Genomic DNA, 21,007 nt, shown 5'->3' with positions numbered 1-21,007 from the left:
ATTCCTCTTATTTAGTCTTTCTAATGAGGATTGGCAGGATCAGTGTCACACAATAGAGCTGAAAAATAAATTATTTTTATTTTAAATAAACAGTATTCATGAATGCACCTAGTCCATCGTGGCCAATTAGCTGCTCTGAATTTCAATTTGTATTTGCTGCAAATGCACTTCCTTTGATGATATTGGGTGTGCAATGGGAGGCACAGTTTCAATTATTGGTGTGATCTGTGATTGATCAATTTTTTTCACAACAAAGAATTGTTAGCAGGGCCACATGGTGAAGCAGTCAGTGGAAAATTCCCTTTGATAACATTTCTATCTAATTTTGGAGCACTGCCACTGCCACACATGAAATACCAACACGATTGAATTTCTTTTTGCTGGCATTTAGCAGGACCTATGGGGGTGTGCAGAAATCAATGGGGGATCAGGAGTCTGGAAAATTGCATACTTGAAGAATTAATGAACTATAATTCTGTATTACATTCTCAATCACATTTTGCTTCCTTTTCATTAATGTAACTAAATTAGTTTTCCATGGACAGGGTACTTTATAAACTGCAATCATGGTCTTGCTGGGATTAAAATGAAAAAAAAAGACCTGTTATAATAGTAGCTATTTTTTCATGCAACATGACAGTTGGAAATTTTTAGTGAAGAACATATCATCTGCAGCACTGACTCCACCTGTCAAAGCAATTTTAAGATGACTTAACCAGAAGTTCTACTAGATCTGGGAGGTGTTGAGATAGAAGCAGCAACTCCAAAGATATCCCAAATACTTCTTTTTTTTTTCCCCCAAGATGGGCTTTATTCATTATCCAGGGGAGCAGGGAGAGGAAGTGCTGCAGTCTTTACTCTTCTCTGAAGGCTGTATCCGAGATAACTGGTGTTTCTAGTGCTGTGTAGAGAAAGTTCTTCTGCTTATGGAACTGTGTTATGGTAGGATAGAATTGTGGGTGACTCCTCCCCTTGCTGTGTCCCATGGACCATCCGTAATCTTGCCCTTTATAATTTAAGCTTGTAACTGAATAAAATGTTGGGATGAAATTGTAATTAAAATCAAGAATATTCTATGGTTTAATGACAACTTTTGATGTGAGAACTCATACAGTGAAAAGAATTCCCTAATACTCAAGATATGATATCATATCTTTAAAAAGTTCCTCAAACATGACAAATCAGAGTGAGACTGTAAACAAAAATCAGGCTCAAGGACTATGACTGACAAAGGAAGAAAGTTCTTTTTGGAGTCAGGCATGGTGTTAGGAAAAAAAAAAGGAGCTGATCAAACTTTACAAAATAGATTTAAAAGTCATTCCAAACAACTTAAGTTTTCTGGTATAACTGATCTCTTCCTGGATCATGCCAGCATTCTTTGCCATTATCTTCTTGAGGGTTTTATTCCTCTTTATGATATTTATATGCATATGGTATATGGGAATGTATTGTGATGGAAATCCCGAAATCCTGGCTGTTTTGTTATAACAGTAAGATAGCTCCAGTATATTGAACTACTTTCAGGATCTTACATTTCTCCACCTTGACCTGTTTTTTGCATAAGATCTCAAGCCAAAGGTCTGGTTAAACAGGAGGGTCTTTTCAAGTGTCATCATATTAGAAATCTGTTGTCACATGAAAACCAAAACAAACGCTTTTTGGTTCTTAAATGCAAGAGACGGGACTCTAGAATTTGCAGCAGAGATGAACCCTTTTTAAGGCTAGTCCAGAAAATTGAGTCATTGATAGCAAATACTTCAAGTAGTACAGTGAACTTTCATTTAGTCCTACTGAATAAGGCCTTTTCTTCTTTCTATATGTATTTACTAAAATTAGATAACCCAGACATCATCTTAATACTACTCTATATGCTGTTATCTGAGCACAAATCTGAATACTTGAAACATGACCTTTTACATAGAAGCCAGACATAATATCCTTGAAATTGTATTGACATATGCAAAGGCATATCGGAGTCTGACTGTTCTAAATGTACCCATGAAAAAAACCCAGATACTGAAGATTTATCTGTTTAAGCAGCTTCCAATTCTCCTAAACCACTTATTCAGTGATCTGTTGCTGAAATTATTTTTTCTTTCAGTTGTTTGCACTTTATTTATTCTGTAAAAATTGGGGCTGGGATGTGGATGCCTCAGGAGTTTAGCATTAGGCTGGAAAGGCTGTTGCCATTAAAATGAGATCTCAAATTTAGGCTGAGTCAGGAGTGACTGAACAATTTTGGAAGATGTTGGCTGCTCATTAATCTCTGTAGGCATACCCAGTAACAATACCCAATTAGCACTGGGACAGATTATTGCATTTGGGAATCTCTATTAATTGGCAGTCTTAACCAGGTGCCATGTATTATTCTGTCACAGAAAACCTTCCAGTGTGGAGACAGCTAAGTTCTAAATATAGACAACTTCCAGTCTGTGGTGTTGACTTCTTGACAAGCAAGGACTTTGGTTTGTATTGACCTGGATAAAGTAGTTTATAATGGAAAATATTTATGGACTGTGTTGTGCTCTGTGTCTCTCGAAGTTTGTGAATGCAGGCTTTTCTAAGAGAAGCATTTGGTGATTAACATTTAAGTCTTGAAGTGAGCAATATAAAATGGTAGCAACACCCCTCCCCCACAACATGGTTCTTTGTTGAGTGCAGCTTGACTACATTAGAGCTTGGTCCTGTTGCTGGATGAAAGAGAACTGCTATCTTTCTAATTGGCAATTTTATACCACTTTCAGTCTTCAAAAAGTCCTATTATACAGAAATTCTCTAATAATATGAATCAGACAGCTAGTTCTCCTTTTCTTCTTTTTGTACCAGTGGATAATTTGCTAATGATCTTATTTTACTCTTCAGGGAGCAGAGTTTTCTCAGTGTTCCCAAGAGAAAAGGGTATAATAGCTAAAACTGTTGGCACAGTTAAGGAAATGAGTGATCCCGAGGTATAAGGAAGGTATTTGGGAGAGCAAATGTCATGTCAAGGGGAGGTAGACAGCTCTTACTTTCAAAATGCCTCTGATTTTGTGTCTACTTTATTAGAGTGAGGCCTCAGCAAAAAAAGTTTAAAATTTTGAGTTGAAAAATGGGTAACAAAATATGGAAATAAGAAGGCGGACTGGCATAAGTGAAAATATAAAGCCTTTTGCTAACTTTCTTTTATAGAGTAATATTTCATTTTCCATGCTTTTCTAGTACAGCATCAAACAGGACTTCATTATCACTGTTAATATTCCATATAGCCCACTGATAGACCATAGCCACTGGCCAAGCAAAACTTCAATCAGTTTTTCTTGTCTTGTCAGCTTACACCTCTGACTGAGCAGCTGCAAGATGATTCATCCAAGAAGGTTTCACCACAGGACAGGGGAAAATTATTTCTGTCTGCTTTTCCCATACTAATAAGATAATTTCAGTTGTAGATACTTTTGCAGCATTTCCTGAACCATGCTATGCCTATTTGAAAACAGAAATCTTTTTATCCAAATGTCAAGAAATTTTTCCATGAAATCAGTGCTTTTGCTTTGTATGACACATTTCTGCTGTGGTTAACAGAGTTGCAACAGTCACATTTTGTCCCGTTACAGAGCACGTTTCTATGTGAATTAATAATCAGCCTTAGCTGTGAGAATGAAAACAATATTCTGTGCATAAAGAGCATCTATATTCTGAAACTGACTGGCACCTGCTTAAGATGTCATTTGCCTAAAAAGTTAGTGGTGAAAAGTGTTTTGGATTTCCTTTCTTTGCTGCAAAATCCTGAAAGGACTAATGGCTTATTCAGCATGGATGCACCAATGGTTCCAATGCATACAGTCTGTGAGCAGTAAGACATTCTTCAAGACCTGCAGTGCGCTTCCATACATGCTTATGATGAAGATTTCTTCTGTGACTCAACTCCAACTTTGCATGCAGTCATAACAAAACCAGAAGAATGTATTTCTTTGTTTACAGACACCAGGTAAAGCATTTCATCCCAAGTAATACTTCTTGTGTTACAGATTCATCAGCTAGTTTGCAAATAAATACAGAGAAGCTGCTTTTGTTGTCAGTTTACCAATACTGATGTGACGTTCACGGCTTGTTTTTCCTGAATAATCAAGGAGTTCATCTGAATGCATTCTGCTTGTGCATGTGATATTGTGCTTACACTAATAAGGCCTATAGATTCACAAAAAAAAATTTCTGAAGAGAGGAACACAGGCTTTCTTTAATTCATATCTGTTACTTTGACCTAAATAACACTTGTTTCTCCAGCTTGTCACCAATAAATACATTCCACTTTCCCAAAGAAGTATATGCCATCCAGTGTCTTAATGCAGCATTATTAAGTAGCCAGTATGAAGATTAACATCAAATCTTAACTGCAGCTCTTCTCCTTCAGCCTCTGAGTGGACATGCACTATTTATTCTCTGGGGTTTGTAGCTTTAGCCAGCCACAAGTTATGTTGTACTGGCCAGGTGATCCCAAGTGTTTAGTGGGGTCACTTCTGTTCTGCCAGGCGAGCTGGCAGCCAGGCAGCCCATTCCCCAGTGGTAAGGGAACTTCCAGGTTGCAGTCCTTTCTTCTTTTCTTTTCCTTTTTCATGAGTTATCTGTGGCCTTCTGAGCGAGTAGCAGTAGATAAGACACAGACTGCAAGCCAACCTTTTCTCACTGCTGTAACATAATTTTCATTGATCTTCCTCTGATCTCTCAAACACCTCTGAGGTCCCACTGGCTCCTGGCTGCTCACAAGAAAAAGGCCAGAGTTTATACTGATTTAGAAAGAAACACACTGAGCAGTGGAAGATTGTAAAGGTTTGGCATTTCCCAGTCCTGCAGGACAACTACTCAGATGATTATCTTGGAATTCATAGTGGAATTGAATTTTTTCTTTTAAACCAATAGAGACTTAAGACTTGATTTGTGGTGCACAAAGCAGCAAAATATACACTTGCTGCAATATTGCAGCAGGAGTATTGGCAATTTTTGTCACCATAAATACTGATAATGTACATCAGGGCTGCCTGTTAAGAGATAATGTTGATAGAAAATCAGATTGACTCATCACAGCAAAAATTTCTAATGAGATTTTGTCAAGGATCTGTAAAGCTTTTAAAAACCAATAAACTCATTATACAGTTGTACAGTTATTCCAAAGAAATTTTTAAAACAATTATTTGGCATGTAAATAAAATACCTAGAGTGCATCCCACATACCCCCTGTCATGTATAAGAAAAACACAACTCAAAACTAAATGTGGGTGACTGCGCTATACCTTGTGGTTTATGCAGGTGTTCCCCACACACTAATATTTTTATTACCTTGAAATGTGGAACAAAGTGTTCTCAATGGATGAGGAAGTCTCAGGGTTTTAAAAAGGTTTTCTTTGAATAGGTTTCACAAAATACTTGGTAAGAGTATGTCTATCTAGCCACACATTATTATTCTCAGAAAAGAGATTCCTTACTTTATTGTAGCTCACAGTTTATTTTCTTAACCAGTTTACACTTCATCCTATGAAAATAGCAAATTACATTAAAATGGGAGGTAACAGGGACTGTGGGCAGAATTTTGACATATTTCACATGTATCTCAGTGGTCACATCACACCTCTCCTTCATATCTGCATCCTAGATGATGCTAGGTCAACTGCTGATGTACTTCAAGAGTTTGAGTTGTAATTTGTTACTTCAGCTCTTAGTTTTAAAGATTCAGCCTTTGAAGAAATGTTGAATACTTGCTTTGGCAGGAGTGGCCAGTACACTGAGAGTTTATTCGTTGTTGAAACTCATGGTGGAGGGTGATTAGAGCTTCTTGTTTCTGAAGGCAGTTTGCACATGCTGTGCCTCCCTTTGTGTTGGTTCTGTAGGCACCTCTCAGTCAGCTTGATGCTCAGATAGGTATGCTACTTCTGGTATAAAACGCAGTGACAAGGCAGTGATCTGATAGGGAACAATTCAGTTTTACTCCTGTTTGACTCCATACTCCAGTATTCCCTAGCTGTTAACAGCACTCATACTCTGGGACCTATTCTTTAGTACAGCTTACTGTGTACCTGAAGGCACTGGAAGTGAATATGTCACAAAGTTCTCTGCATCTCTGCTAAGTCCATGAGTATGGGTCTTTAGAACATGCTTTGGTGGATTTTGGATCTAGTGAGCGTATAAAAAAAATCCATTCTAATAAATTGTTATTGTAAAGTTTAGTCAGTGGAAGTTGTTGGTTTGAGACACACTTCCCAAAGGAATTTCCTGGAGAAGGAGAATGTGTTGTGTTTCACCCTCATTATTTAAGCATTAGTTTGGAAACCTAGTTGTTTGCTTTGATGATTAGAGAGGAGTGTGCAGTCGGTTATGTTGAGGTTCAGAGGTGCTGGTATAAATTAACAGGAACTTCACAGGAGAGGGAAGCTTTATAACGTAAAATTGGTGTCACCAAAAGCATAAGCAAGAACCAGAGTAAATATTTAATGTTTTTATATACCCCTAGAAAAAAAAAATCTTTATTGTATCAGGCAGCCTGCACTACTCAAAGGGTTAAGATCTAATTATATGAACTGGGACCTAATTCTTTTCTTCATATTAGGAACAGTTTAAACAGATGTCAGATTATCTGTCATGTTTTGTGACAAAATGAGGTGTTGCTATGTAGGCAATAAATTGGGATAAGCAGTACCTCTGCTGCTGTTAGGCCCAAAATCATTAGCCAAGTACTTTTATGGAAACAATTCAAAACTTCACTGCAATTAATTCTGCAAATTCAAGTGTCAGTGATGAAAATAATTCTGTGAAACCTAGAAACACCAGGGATATAATTCTTTCCTTGAATGAATGCAGCAATTTTCTCTGTGTGAATTTTCTTCTGTTTTGTTGTTCCTAATAAACAGACATTGATGAGTGCTCGGATGGCTTTGTTCAGTGCGACAGCCGCGCTAACTGCATTAACCTGCCCGGCTGGTACCACTGCGAATGCAGAGACGGCTACCATGACAATGGGATGTTTTCACCAAGTGGAGAGTCCTGTGAAGGTCAGTGTCTAAACAAGGTGGGGTACTGTTATGGTTCACATGAAAGTGTCCAGAAAATGTCTAGTGCTTCAGATTGTACTCTTCAAGCATTGTCTTGAAAACTGCAGTGAAATTTAAACCTTGACCCAAAAGCATTACAGTCTAAATAAGCATCACCATCAAAGGCAAAAGAATATAAATATGAATATTCCTATAACATAGAGCGTTAGTGGAGCATTTCTGTGTTTTACTAACATGATATGTAAAGTCAGGCATGGTGATTGAAATGCAGTTTCTCTGGCCCTACATCTGCTTCTATGCTTGTCCCTTGCATAAATGATTTCCCGTGGGCTGGTAGCCTAGACTGTAATCTGTCATTCCACAGTAATCTGTTTATATGTCAGATTCTTTGTGTATAGGAAATGGGCCTCAATTCAGACCTCATTTCTTCCACTTTGTTTTCCTCATACACTGAAATAGTTCTTGATAAGAATATTTCCCGCTGCAGAAAACGATTATGCATCCCTGAGACCCTTACCTATACCATGGACATACTGTGGTGTTTCCCCTGTGTAATGGCCAACTGCTTCTAGAAGGCAGCAATTTGCAGACCTGCTGTGCAAACTAGGGAGCTCAGTGGATGTAGGGCTGGCACAAGGTGTAGGGTCAACAGAGTGACAAGGGGGACAAGGAGAAAGAAAGGTTTTCTGTGTTCATGAATGATCTTAGAGAGAATTAGCAGATTAATAAGAACACAATTACTTTCAGATTCAGATATCTTAGTACAGAATGTTATTCATTAAAATATCTTAATCTTAATAACATTTTATAATGTTATTCATTAAGATATCTTAAGATATTTCGTGCTGCTGCTCTTAAATAACAGAACAAGCCAATCTTTTTTTTTCATGCACTTCTCAGGGCAAAATCATCACCCTTACTCCCTTCTTTCTCTGAGTGCTGAAATATTCAGTGCTCACAGTGTAAGCTTTCTTATTGCTGTTTAAACTCACATTGGTGGGCTGCATTGGTCCCAAAGGGAAGCAATTGAATTAATTTCTCTAAGGCAGACACACAGACAGTTCTCCAGGAGTGAGAATGACCTTTCTGGTATACCCATCATCAATACTTTATTTCAACACATTTTCATCACAGCTGAAAGCCTGTATTCCCAGGAGGAATCAGCAATTTAAGGCAACCACTGCTTTCATAAGTCGAGCTTTCTTTGTCAAGAACTAACTAAATGTCAGTGTTAGCTGGCCAAGAGTTAGGACAGGAAGGTGCAAAGAATAAGTTGTGATCCCTCTGATTATAATATTGCACTTCTGTCACTCATGGCACAGGAAATAAATAGTCCAGCCAGGCATTTATGGAAATATTCTCAATATCCCAAGTTTTATCTTCAGTGTCAGTATAACACTTACCTGATGGGTTGAAGATAGTGGTTTGGCACATGCTGTCTCAAGAGAGATACACAACACAAAGTGGCTGTGTTATGATGTGTGCAAACAAGTATCAATTAAGCAGCAAATTCTAAACAAATGAAAAGCCAAGGGAAAAGAAATGTGAGGATTGCTACATGTGTACAGAAGCTGCAATTATTAGACTGTTTTGACCTTTTCTGCAAAGAGCCAGCAGCTCTTTATTAAATGTACACAGAGGATAACAAGTAATTAGAATTAAATCACAGATGCCAGAAAACTATCTTCATTGCTGATAACCCTAGTGACTAACAGTGGAACACTTTCAGTTTGCTTGATTGCAGCTCCAAACATTGGGATCCTTAGCAACTTGAGATCACAGAATTATAGGATGTCTTGGATTGGAAGGTACCTTAAAGATCATGTAGTTCCAACCCCCCTGGGCAGGGACACATCTCCCTAGATCAGGTTGCTCAGGACCCCTTCCAACCTGGCCTTGATAGGGAGGAAAGTTAGATATTTGATTAGTTTTACCACATCACTTTTTATTGGATTGGAACTTGTGACATGCTGTCTCAGATAAAAATAAAACGAGAAGGGGCATGAAGAGACAACCTAAAATCCATTGCAGTACAGAAAGTTGAACTTGGAGTAGCACAACACTGTAGTGCAGAAGCAATTGTCTTCTCTGCTGTCAGATCTTTCCCCTGTAAGCGATTTCCCTACTGGGTTTAAAGACAAAAGAAAATGGATTGCTTTTGATAGTTCTTCAGTTACCCCTGGTTAGATGTGATTAGATTGAGCTGTTGGTGGATGATCTTTTAGATAGTCACTTCAATGGGGCAGCTGCTTCCAGGCTATGCTAATCTCAAATTTCAAATCACAGTTCCCCAGTTCTCACTTTCAACTCTATCCAGGACCAGCATCCTCTGAAACTTTCTGTCTTGTGCAGGTGCTTCAGCTTGCAGAGCTGTAGGAGGAACAGTGCAAACTACTTCAAAGTAGTGTTTTATAGAGGGTGCATAGTAGGCTTGATTTGACTCATCTTTTGTAAGATTTAGAGTTGCTTTGAAGAAGTTCCTTCTTCTAGAGGAAAAGAACCTTTAAAAGGCAGGGAAGATTTTCTTTCTTGATTGTACTACATTGTCTTCCTCAAATCCGGTCTCTTCGTGTCCCCTGCACACGTGCTGATAATACTACACAAAGCATTTCAGTGATCAGTGTAATCAGTTCTTTGTTTCCTTCAGCAAAGACTCCAATTTTAAAAATCCAAGTGGAAACACCTCTGTTAAAATCACAGACGCACAGGAGCACTTCCTTGAAAGCCTTACTTTAACAGAATTCCAATGCTGCACCTATACCTTTTAGGACATCATAATAAATATTCCTACCTAGAGCTGGGCTCCTTGGTAGCACTAGACTTTGTCAGTGCTTGATAATGAAATAATAGTTACTGAATTACCTATTTTACACATCTATTGACCTTCTTCTACTGCTGCTTCTTTGGCACAACTGAGAATATTGAATATTTTGACTAATGTACTTGAATACAAAAATTCATAATCCCATTTGGTTGTACCTACAGGCAATTCAAGACCTAGAGATACCTGTGCCAATAGTTTTGATTCACATTATACCCCTAGGTACACCTATGGTTTCTATAAAAATTACTGAGAGAAATTATGGGAAATGCAGCTGTAGGGCTTCAACCTCTTAGCAGCACTTGCTGGTTTTCCCTTGGAAATAGAATCATGTTATGCCTTGTTATATTTCCAGAAAAGTGAAATATCACCCATGTAGTTCTTGAGACTGTATGGCTTGGGAAGTCTTAAATTTTATATATGTAAATATAGCACTCAGTATGGTATATTAACTTGTATCTTCCTCTTTGCCCGACAGCTTTTCTTTATAGTTCTTTAAACAGTCTTATTGGTACTGAAGGTTGTCTTTTATGTACCATTTCATAAAGAGAGCTGGGCTAAGGGAGTAAATATTGCATCCTCAGGCTTCATTGCAGTAAAAAAAAAACTAGAACAACTGAGGGCAAAATCCTAAAATAAGAAAGTTCAGGCCCCATTAATGTTTGCCCTGCAGTTCTGTGTAACATCCTGATTCCTTTGAATTTGTCCTTTGCAATGTCTAAAAGCTTCCATAATCAGTTGAAGAGGGAGGCTGTATTGGTTTGTACCAGAATAGTGCAGGTTATACCTCAGCAGTTGTTGGACATTTGGCACACATCCACATCCAAAGAAAGTTCACCTAATTAAGGCAGCCCCTTAGGACTTACCAAGAGTATCTGTCAGGTGCCAGCTGTTGTTAGTGTGGAATATGAGATCAATGTACCTTCACTCTCAGCAGGTACTACATTCTTTAAATGAGACAGATGCAAATGAAAGGTTTGGATAGATCAATCCAGAATGCCCAATTCATAAAAGAATCTTTTTTTTGGTTGTAGGAGTTTATCCATAGGTGAACTCCCATTTGGGCTATTCTGAAGTATCTTATGATTTTTTCCTACCATCCTGCTTCCAGAATTAGAATCACTTCTCTGTGTGACAGAGCAACCAGCCTGACAGCACAGAAGCTAAGGCTCAACTTGAAGTCTGTTTTCAACAGTCCAGGATAATGAGGGATGGAGGCATATTACAAGCCTCAGTATGCTCCCCAGCCTTCCTGACTGAGCAAAGTCCAAAATGGTCTCTCCAGCATCTATGTCTCTGGATCTGAAAGGCAGAGGAATTGCTGGCTGTCAGGATGTCTCAATTTATTGACACAGCATCCAGTATTTTAACTAGTACATGAGATTTCTTGAAGTGGAAAAACCACTGTCAGTTTAGAGTCCTGCACTTAGGTTTATCAGAAGCTTTGTTTTTGACAGCAATTAAGAGAAACAGGAAATTAAAAATGATTACTCTTCAGCAGGAAACCTTACTAGCACTCACAAAGCTCCATCAAAATCCTTTTGCTTTTATTCATGATCATTAAAAGTCAGCAAATAAAGTGACTTCTTTCTTTTTTCCATTTATACCAAATAGAGCTATAGACATAAAGGTTTCAGTATTGAATTTCTGAACCCAACTTAAGCATCACCAAACAGAAGGCAGATATGGAGACACATTAGTATTTCAATATTCTGGAGTGTGGAAAGAAAACAAAATTTCCAGATTTTCTTGTCTTTTATATAAGGACTGATAAAACAGAAACTTGACCACTATATTTTATAAGACAGCAATTTGAACACATTTGCTGTATAGGGAAATGACATTTCTGTCAAGCTGATGTTATCAACATCTGAAGTCTCAGCTCTTCATCTTCCACATCTGGTATGCACTCTCACAGGTGGCTTACACGAACTCAGAAATAAATTATTCACAATTCACTCGCTCTTTGAAGAATGATTACACCAGTCAAGAGATCTACTCAGGACAGAAAAGAACAGAAATAGAACTTTCTGCTCAGACGAGCTCGGGTTTCCTAGCAAATGCACTCCTTCCTTTTCTGCCTTAAGCAAAAGGAACTCAGGTATCCTGGTACTTCCACCTTGCTGAGCTAGTGCTATTCCTCAGAGCAAAGGGAACTGAGAAACTTCAGTTGCTTCAGAGCAAAGGAACTGTCCACCCTCCTGAGCCATCTCTTCCAATATTTCTCAGTGATACAAATGTTCCCCTTTTCTTTAAAAAAATGAGAGTCTAACCATTATCAGAATGATGAGACATTCTGAATCAGAGGCTGCTTGCTGCTCAGAGCCAAGTGAAATGGTGCTTTGTCCCTCTGCGTTTCTTTGACTACCTCTTCCAAGAAACAGTCAGTGAATCTCTTAATACGACCTTGGGTCACAACCTGGAGCCATTGAAATTCCCATTTTTATAGCGTTTTCTATGTCTGCAGTCTCACAAATACTGCAAAGGGAGTTCAGTCATTCTAAGTACTGTCACCAGATTGTATGGCTTTAGTCTGATATTTTTCCTGTGTAGGAGTAAATTATTTGTAATAGAATTAACTCCTGGTTTTCTGTAACATGTATTGCTACTTCTTCTCCCATGATATTCCTTTGGTATTGCAACATTAAGTTGTAAGAGATGGTGGTAAGAGAAGGAAAATCCTTAAAAATGAGACAGATGAAAGCTGCTGTAATTTTTCATGTATGCTAGATAAATAAGAACCGATTCTCAGTTTAGCACTAGATAACTAGGTACATTTCATTTCTGTCGGGTTTTTTTATTGAGGCAAACCTCCAAGTCTTTTGAGACATAATGTTCTAATGTCCTAGAACTCAAGCTGCTTGGTTCTTAAGCAGTGTGTTGTAAATAGCCTGAAGTGAACTATTTGTTTTTGAGTGGTATGTGGGGGACTCTTGGGTTTTTTTTTGTTTTGGTTTCTTTTGGGAGGGGGCTGGGGGTTGTTTGCATGTGTGTTTTGTTAACAGCATGGGAGCAGTCATAAAATGGCTTTGTGGTTGGATATAGTGGAATATCCAATCTGTAATCGTACCATCTTCCCTTTTCAAACATAAAAGATCCAGCTCCCAGTGTCCCTTGTCCATAGCTGGTTATGGCTGTAAACACAATGTCAGTAACATGATTCACCATTTATTAAAAGTCAAAAGTAAAAAAAAAAAACTGAACAAAGTTTTTCTTGGTATGGATGATTTGTGTGCAAGTTCTTTGCTGATAATGCCTGAAGTTTGATGTGGATGAATAATGCAGATGAGAGTTTCATGCGTGAAAAGTTGGTGTTTCTCTTGCTGCATCATAAACACACTGCTGTTTCTGATTAGGTTAGAATCAAAATGTAAATAGCTCCTGCTGTGACTAGGGATATTTAAATTGCCCTATCCAGAGCATTTATTTTCATAAATCAAACAACAGAAAAAAACAAGATTGGGAATTTTCAGAAGTTCTCAATTCCAGATAAGCTCGGCTCAATACCAGAGTCAATGATGAAACCTCCATTATTTTCACTTACTGTGACTCTGTTGAAAAATAAACCTCAGAAGCCTTTTTCTCATGGGAAAATTGTGAAATAGTCTTGTATATGAGTGCTGAAAGCAGAGTCAGTGTTTATAGGATCACCATTTGTTGTTTGAAGGAAAGCTTTCTTATTTACATGACAGCTGAACTTTGTCCAGTTACCTCATTAAGTATGTCTGCCTTCTGTTAAGTAGATGGGTTGCTGAGAAGTGACATTATAAATTTATGACAGCTGTGTGAAAATTATGTACAAAAGAGTGTCCTAAACAAATGAATACAAGTTTTGGAAATTAATTTATCAAAAATTACTTTGATAATAAAGATAATCTTGCTGTTAATCCAAATCATTACATTTAAACTGAATTTGTGTCTGTTCTTGTTATTGCATGACTTAAGAACGGCTATACCTTAATTTGAAATTGCCAGATTATATTACTTTCTGGGTGGATTTAAGAGAAAATACAGGAAGGAGAGAGCAGCTCTTCCATCCCTCTGCTCTGTCCAAACTGGCATCACTCAAACCATTCCTATTTACTACTTTTCTAAAAATCTTCAAGTTGAGAGTCTGGACAGCCTGTGCAGGGCCACTGTTCCACTGGTTATGTATCCTGACTGTCGGGGTGGGTTTCCTGTCTGGTGTGCCAGTGCTGTTTCAGACACACTGACTTAGGTTCATGGTCCCAGTTATCTCCTGCCCTGTTACAGCAGTGACTGCCTCCAGATGCCTCAGAAGGCAGTGAGGTAGAAGATGTAGAGATCTGAGATGATTTGCCTGTTCTGGATTATCTGTTACATAAATAAGTGTACCATGGGCCCTAATTCATGAAATGTATCCAAAAATCACAATCTTTCCAAAAATCTGTTAGCACTGAAAATTGAATATTCTGGCTAGCTTTATACACTTTTGGCTATGCAATTGTTTTTTGCCTCTTAGGATTCTGTAGCAGTGAGTGTTGTGGTTTGTTTATGCATTGTATGAAAAGTTATCAGGCATAAATTTGTTGTCTTTCAGTTCCATTCACTGTCCCTTGTCTAGTGTGTTAGCCAGTATGGAGAAAAAAGCTCTCAACATGTCTTCTTTGGAGGATTCTTTTTTTTTTTTTTTTTTTTTTTGGTTAGATCCCTTCTTGCTGATGTTCCTTTAGAGATGAGCAATCCATGTCTTTTTATTTCACCTCAAATGATATTTCCCCCAATCTTCCCATAAGCCCTAGTAATTTTGCAATTCTTTTAAAGATTATGCCACTGTTACTATACAGAGTATTTGAATAAAAACCCACTATACTGCTGATTTGTGCAATGGAGTTCTAATAATTTCCCTGCTGTTTTTCCTCCCAATTCATATTCATGTTAGTAACTCGTTAACTTTTTTGGTTTTTTGACCATAGCCACGCTTGGAATTGAAATGGTAATTGAATTATTTTGCTTTAGACTGAATGTACTTGAAGTAGATTGGCAGTTTCATTTCCATTGTTGAACCCAAAGCTGAGTGTTTTATTTTTTAGGTTTTTATGCTGGTGGTGAAAGATACATGCATGACCATATTGCTTATTTTATTTCACTCCTCTGGTGGACATTTAATTATAACATCACTAATTTTAATGAACTTTAATGAAGAACTTGGACCACACTGCTGAGAAATTGTATTTAGAGTTGAACTCAATATCTCAATATTTACAATCACTGTAATTGTAGTCTTTATTCTGTTTTCCACTTTTTATTGTATATATCCATTTACTTCATGCCCCTTTGAAGCTTCTTTCCATGATAATCTTTCTCCATTTAAACAGCTGTAAAAGCTAAATAAAGACTATTTGAGTGGAAGGTAGTGTGTGCTGTAGCTTGCCTTTGCAAAATAATTGTCTGTACCTTGATAAAGGCCTTTAAAGTTCTTTTTAATTCTTTGAGAGGTACTTGTTTTGAAGTAATTTATTTTTATTCACTGAAAGCATGATTTTTTTTCCTTTATTTTCTATTCTAGACATAAGGGCTATAGTTGTCGCTGCAACTTGAGTATTTAAAATATTCTAGTTTTTACATTCTAATAAATGATGAAATTTAAAGCATGGTGTGCTTACTTAAATGAGCTTACAGGTCAGACATCACCTTTCACATTAAATTCTCATCAAGTGAACTCGAATGTGCTAGACAGAGCCAGCAAAGACTTTAAGAACATGATTCTGAAGCTGTTCTTGTTTCACATAACGTGTCTCATGTATGGTTGCCACAAACTAAGACGTTTTAGGGAGCTAAGAATTATTCTTTCTCTCATGTTTCTTGTGGTTTCTTCATTCTATCTACTCTACTCAATAGCATTCACTTAGAAATATGCATAGCAAAACTCAAAATATCAGGTTAAAATCTGATCCAAAAAAGCTGATGTGACTTGTAAAAGATTTTTTGTTAGTTTTAAGTTCTCCCCATTGTGGTGAACTACAAATTAATCTTCAGCTGAAGGCCTTAATGGCTAAGAATCATTTGTATTGACTGCCACAAGAAAATTTTTGTTAATTGAATGTGATCTGAGAGCATTCCATGGCATGTTTTTGCAGACATTGATGAATGTGGAACTGGAAGGCATAGCTGTGCCAATGACACTGTTTGCTTTAACTTGGATGGCGGGTATGACTGTCGGTGTCCCCATGGCAAGAACTGCACGGGAGACTGTATCCATGAAGGCAAAATCAAGCACAATGGTCAGATTTGGGTGCTGGAGAATGACAGATGCTCTGTCTGCTCGTGCCAGGTCAGTACAAATGCAAACAGCTGCTTCTGCAAGGTGGTGGTAGGGACGAAGGGCAGAGCATCAGGATCCAAATGAAATTCCTGTTTTAGCTGCCTTCTCAGGTGCATGTGTGGAGCTACAGAAATAAAATTATGTATTACCTAGGGTTTTGGAGATAGCTTCTCTCTCCAACCTGCATGAGCAAAACATTCCTTGGAAGTTTATTATGTGGTACTGGGAGAAGGATGACAGTACTGTTTTGTTAGCAGAGATGCCACCTGTGTTCTCTGGGTGGGAGTAGCAGCATTTTCATGCAAATCAACTGTCTAGACACCTATTGGGGCTGGAGTCTGACGCCAGTATCTCAAGCAGATGGCTATAAATAGAAGTAGGCTCCGTGTCTGCAGGATAATTCAGCTTAACTTCCTCAAATGTTTGCTGCGGGAAGTTTGGTCCCAAGCTAAATGCTGATGGAGAATGAAGGGCCAAAACACTGCTGACAGTATCCTGAGCATTTCAGCAGCTCGACTTTAGCATACATGGTTTAGTTTCAAATCACCTATCATCTTCCTACGTGAATAATTACAGAACAGAGCGGTTGATCTTCCTTGACACTCTCCAACCTGGTATGCTATGAAACCGTGATATTCTGTGAAGTTTAAAGCGAGATTCATCAAGCATCTCCATGAGAATTACAAACTTAGTGCAATCCATCAAAGTCTAACCCTTGGTAAAGATGTGCTTGGGTTTCACCCCCTCAGGGGAGCGCTGCCTGGAGATTGGTTGAATGAAGGATGTGTGTAGGACAACAGGGGAATTTTGTGGTTGTTGGTGAGTGTGTATGGGGGTTTCTGGCTTGGTTTGAATTGTATTTTGGCAAAGATACTGTGTAGTGGAAAATGTGTGAGCTGCTAATAGCTTAGAATCATGGTGAAATATAAAATTTTGGCTGGAGTTTGGCTAGAGTTGTGCAAATTTCTGCCATCGCTGTGTGTCTCTCTTCTAAAACCAGAATGGATATGTGATGTGCCGGCGAATGGTCTGTGACTGCCAAAATCCCACCGTGGACCTCTTCTGCTGTCCTGAGTGTGACCCAAGGCTCAGCAGTCAATGTTTACATCAGAGTGGGGAGTTTTCCTATAACAGTGGTGATTCGTGGATACAGAACTGTCAGCAGTGCCGCTGTCTGGTAAGGTTCCTGATCGCAGCTGCACAGACAGGAGGGAAAGCGGTATGAGATATTCTGATCCGTGAATGGTTTCATTTTCATTCATTAGCATCCACTTAATTTTCCCTGGAGGACATGTATCATTAAAATCTGGTTTTCCTGGATTTTTGTCAGTATTGTCCAGTTTCTGTCAAAAATGTGTTTTGACACAATAGACATAATATAAATTACTTAATTATGAAGGTGGTTTCAGAAGAGTGGAGGTCATTTGGATATGGCACCTACACAGCAACACTCACATTCACTTATTCAGAGACTGATGAAGCTCTATAAGGAAATTCTAAATATGCATTTATTATCACAGCTGATATTTTCAAGGATGCTGGTAAACTTAAACTTATTTATTCATTCAGACATTTCAAGTAACAGAAAAATAATAGGACTTCGTTCATTTTTCAAAACAGTGAAATGATGTTGAAAAAAGTCTGTTAAAGCTTGTTACCTTTTTCCTAGGCATGTATTTTGAAGTCTAAGCAAAAACTATTCTGCATAATGCTGCTTATGAAGTTTCTGTGACAGAGAAAATCCCAAGATAAAAACAACTAGCTTTTATCACAAGTTATCTCCAAATATAAAGGCTGGTCCATGTAGCAGTTTTGGCTTGTCAAGGTATCGTGAATAACAGCCAGAAGCCCATTTCTGCAGACTGTACTTACAGTGCTACCACTGCCAAAATTCAATTAAATACATAACCATGTGCTTCATGAAATGTCTTAAAAATGAAAAAATAACCAACCTACAATTTAGGATCTCAATAGATGTTTCTTTTTTCTCAAGATGCTTCTTCTGTAGCAAAAGTCTGCTTTCTTTCAGTGACCATGGATTTTTTGGGGTGACAAAGTATTGTCTACTTCATGTAGTGTCCGTCACTGCAAAAAATAGATTGAAGTGTCAAGATCAGTGACTGGATTAAAAGATTGCTTTCAGTCTTACCATGATGCAATTCAAAAAGAAGAAGATTGACCCAGATGAGAATTTTTTAAAAGACAAACTTTGCAATACTTTCTGCAACAAGTGGAGGAAATCTGGGGCTATTACAAGTGTCTCTGATTTTTTTTCAGCTTCTGCTTTGGATATACCAAACTCCTCATTCTCAAAGACTTAGATACATTTTTTGTGAATAAACTGATTTTGTAGGACTAAATACTGCTCTTTTTGCCTGCCCTTAAGTCCAGACTATTAAATCTGTGCTCAAATGAGCTGAATAAATTGGAAGTCAGAAATCTGCTCAAAAAAGAAATTACATTATTGACTTCTGTGAAGTCTTTTCTTTGACCAATAGATCTGCAACTTTGTCCTTTGTCCAGAGTGAAGGGAAGCTGATTCCAGCTTCTAGTAACTGATATGATTCATTAAATATCCTTAGATTTGTGTTCATGCATAAAGTAAGTTCCCATAAGGATATGCTGGCCCAACACAAGTCTCTGCTCAGACCTTTTCTTACCTTGACTGTACTAAATCCACCATGCAGAAGGTGTGATAAAGTTTGGAACTTCAGGTATTCTGTTCATAATATCCTAAGTGGATGGAGGGTGGAGTGGGTGGAGGGCCTCTCATTGAAAATGTGGTGGTGTTCCCTGTTACTTTGGGGAGAAAAAGAAAAGAACACTGAAAAATTGGAAAAAAAAAACCTGAAAATTTTGGCACACTTTTGCAGCGCAGTCATGTTACAGCTTCTGTCCCTTGCAGAATTAGGGCCGCACAAAGACAGGCCACAATCCTGTATTGCATAATTTTGTGGAGAATTTTGACCTGCAGCTTGATGGAGAGCGTATTGAACTAAGTTAAATCTAATCTACCTTCTGAATGGCATGCAGAAAAAAGCACCTGATCTGCTGTGTGTTCCACAGTCAGTGAATACCAGTGTTTTCTGTGCTGAACTCTGCACAGCACCCGATGGGAAAGAACAGCCAGCTAGGGAACATAATGCTGATTCAGAGGAATGGATGAGGAATGAAACAGGAGCTAATAATAATAATATCTTGTTCTTTCTGAAAACAGCAAGGAGAAGTGGACTGCTGGCCCTTGCCCTGCCCAGAGGTGGACTGTGAGTTCAGTGTCCTCCCTGAGAACGAGTGCTGCCCACGCTGTGTCACTGACCCCTGCCAAGCCGACACCATTCGCAACGACATCACTAAAACATGTCTGGATGAAACCAACGTCATTCGCTTCACTGGATCTTCCTGGATTAAGCATGGCACAGAGTGCACCCTCTGCCAGTGCAAGGTAAAAAAGGTTATAAAGATGAGGCTGAGATGCTTCTTCCCAGCTTGTTCTGTGGCACATAAATATTAATGTGGCACTGAGTCTGGTCGGGGAACAGTTGTTGTTTACACTTGCTTTAAAGCAGTAGAGATGACAATAAAAGTGTTCAGCTTAGTTGACTGTACTCTTGCAAGTGCTAGAAGCACAGTTTGATGTGCTAACAGCCACCCATGCTACAGAGTGCTGTGGACATGGTACTGGGCTTCACTTTTCCACCAGGATAGCTCAATTTAAATTTAAACATGGAGCTCCAAGCTCCATGCTATCTTGGAAACATGCAAATATGGCTCTGTAAGCCTAGATTTGCACAAAAAATTTGTTCAGTGTGATACTATAGTGTTACTGGAACTGATTGTATTGCTTTTTGAGAACAGTAATTGCTTTCTGAATAAAAGGACTAGTTATATGGTTACATAGCTTTTGTACTTTAAAATTAATCAATGTGTTTAGAACATTTACTGGTTTTGTACTCAAAGAAATTGATTGAGGAGAAAAATTATTGGCTACAGGCATATGTGAATTCTGGTATCTCTTTTTGCAGATGAAAAAGAAAAAAGGCTTAACAAAAGTGTTTCTATTCAAAATAAGATCATAAAGTGAACTGTGGTTTTTGCCACTCGATACTGAATAGTGCCAATATGTGTTTCCACAGAAGCCAAGGAGAGAGAGTAGGATTCATGCTGTTCTTTAATTACTACTGACATTCACAGTTGATTCTGTGCCTTATTCTATGTTCTTCCCAAGCAAGGTGCTTCCCAAACTCCAGTTCATGGTACAATTAATTACTTGAAAAGGCGCTCTTAAAAAAAAAAATCTGTCTTCAACACCTCCTTCTGTGAGAATTCTGTGTGATCAGGCAGCAGAAGCTGTCAAGCATCACTTCCTTCCTCAGCTTTTTCTGATGCAATACTGTGTGCAATAGGTGCTGCTGTCGAGGCATAGTCCTTTTTCAAAGGCAGTGGTATGCACCAAGGAAGTGTCAGCATTTGTCCTGATGTTAGAATGGGTTGGTGGTTTGAAGAAAATGCTGTGATCTGACAGACTGGCTAATGGTTAGAAAGCCAGCTGCTGCCCAGAGGATGTTAAAAACCTGTACTTTTAGGGTCCATAGCTGGTGCTATACACCAGCTTCAATGCTAGAAGTTACTTTTTGCTCAGGCAAGTTGCTAAGGTTCTTATGCATCTGGTTCCCCATCTGTAAAAGAAATTGTTGTGTGTGGCTCTTCCCTAAAACACTTTTGAGACTCAGTGCTGGGAAATGTGCTCTTGATGTGCTGCTAACCAGTGGCAATGCAGAAGGCATGAATCAGTTCTGACATGGCCACCTATGTGCAGTTCCCATCTGGCCTTTTGTGTTAAGCAAAGACTGAACCTTAAGCATTGACTAATTGGTATTCAGTATA

At 38.3% G+C, this 21,007-nt stretch overlaps 1 protein-coding gene across 1 annotated transcript in view; it reads left to right on the top strand.

The window, feature by feature from the left end:
* The window catches only part of NELL2 (neural EGFL like 2), a 134,833-nt gene that overhangs the window by 112,427 nt on the left and 1,399 nt on the right, over positions 1 to 21,007 (top strand). The window contains exons 16-19 of the mRNA XM_084205854.1: positions 6,876 to 7,016; positions 15,939 to 16,132; positions 17,124 to 17,300; positions 19,341 to 19,565. Of these exons, the coding sequence (XP_084061980.1) occupies positions 6,876 to 7,016; positions 15,939 to 16,132; positions 17,124 to 17,300; positions 19,341 to 19,565 (737 nt within the window). The remainder of the gene's footprint in view (positions 1 to 6,875; positions 7,017 to 15,938; positions 16,133 to 17,123; positions 17,301 to 19,340; positions 19,566 to 21,007) is intronic.

Source organism: Fringilla coelebs (genome assembly GCF_963513975.1).
Source record: "Fringilla coelebs genome assembly, chromosome: 5".
Taxonomy (NCBI): domain Eukaryota; kingdom Metazoa; phylum Chordata; class Aves; order Passeriformes; family Fringillidae; genus Fringilla; species Fringilla coelebs.
Note: the sequence above shows the minus strand (reverse complement) of the source record. Positions and strands in the feature narration are given on the sequence as shown.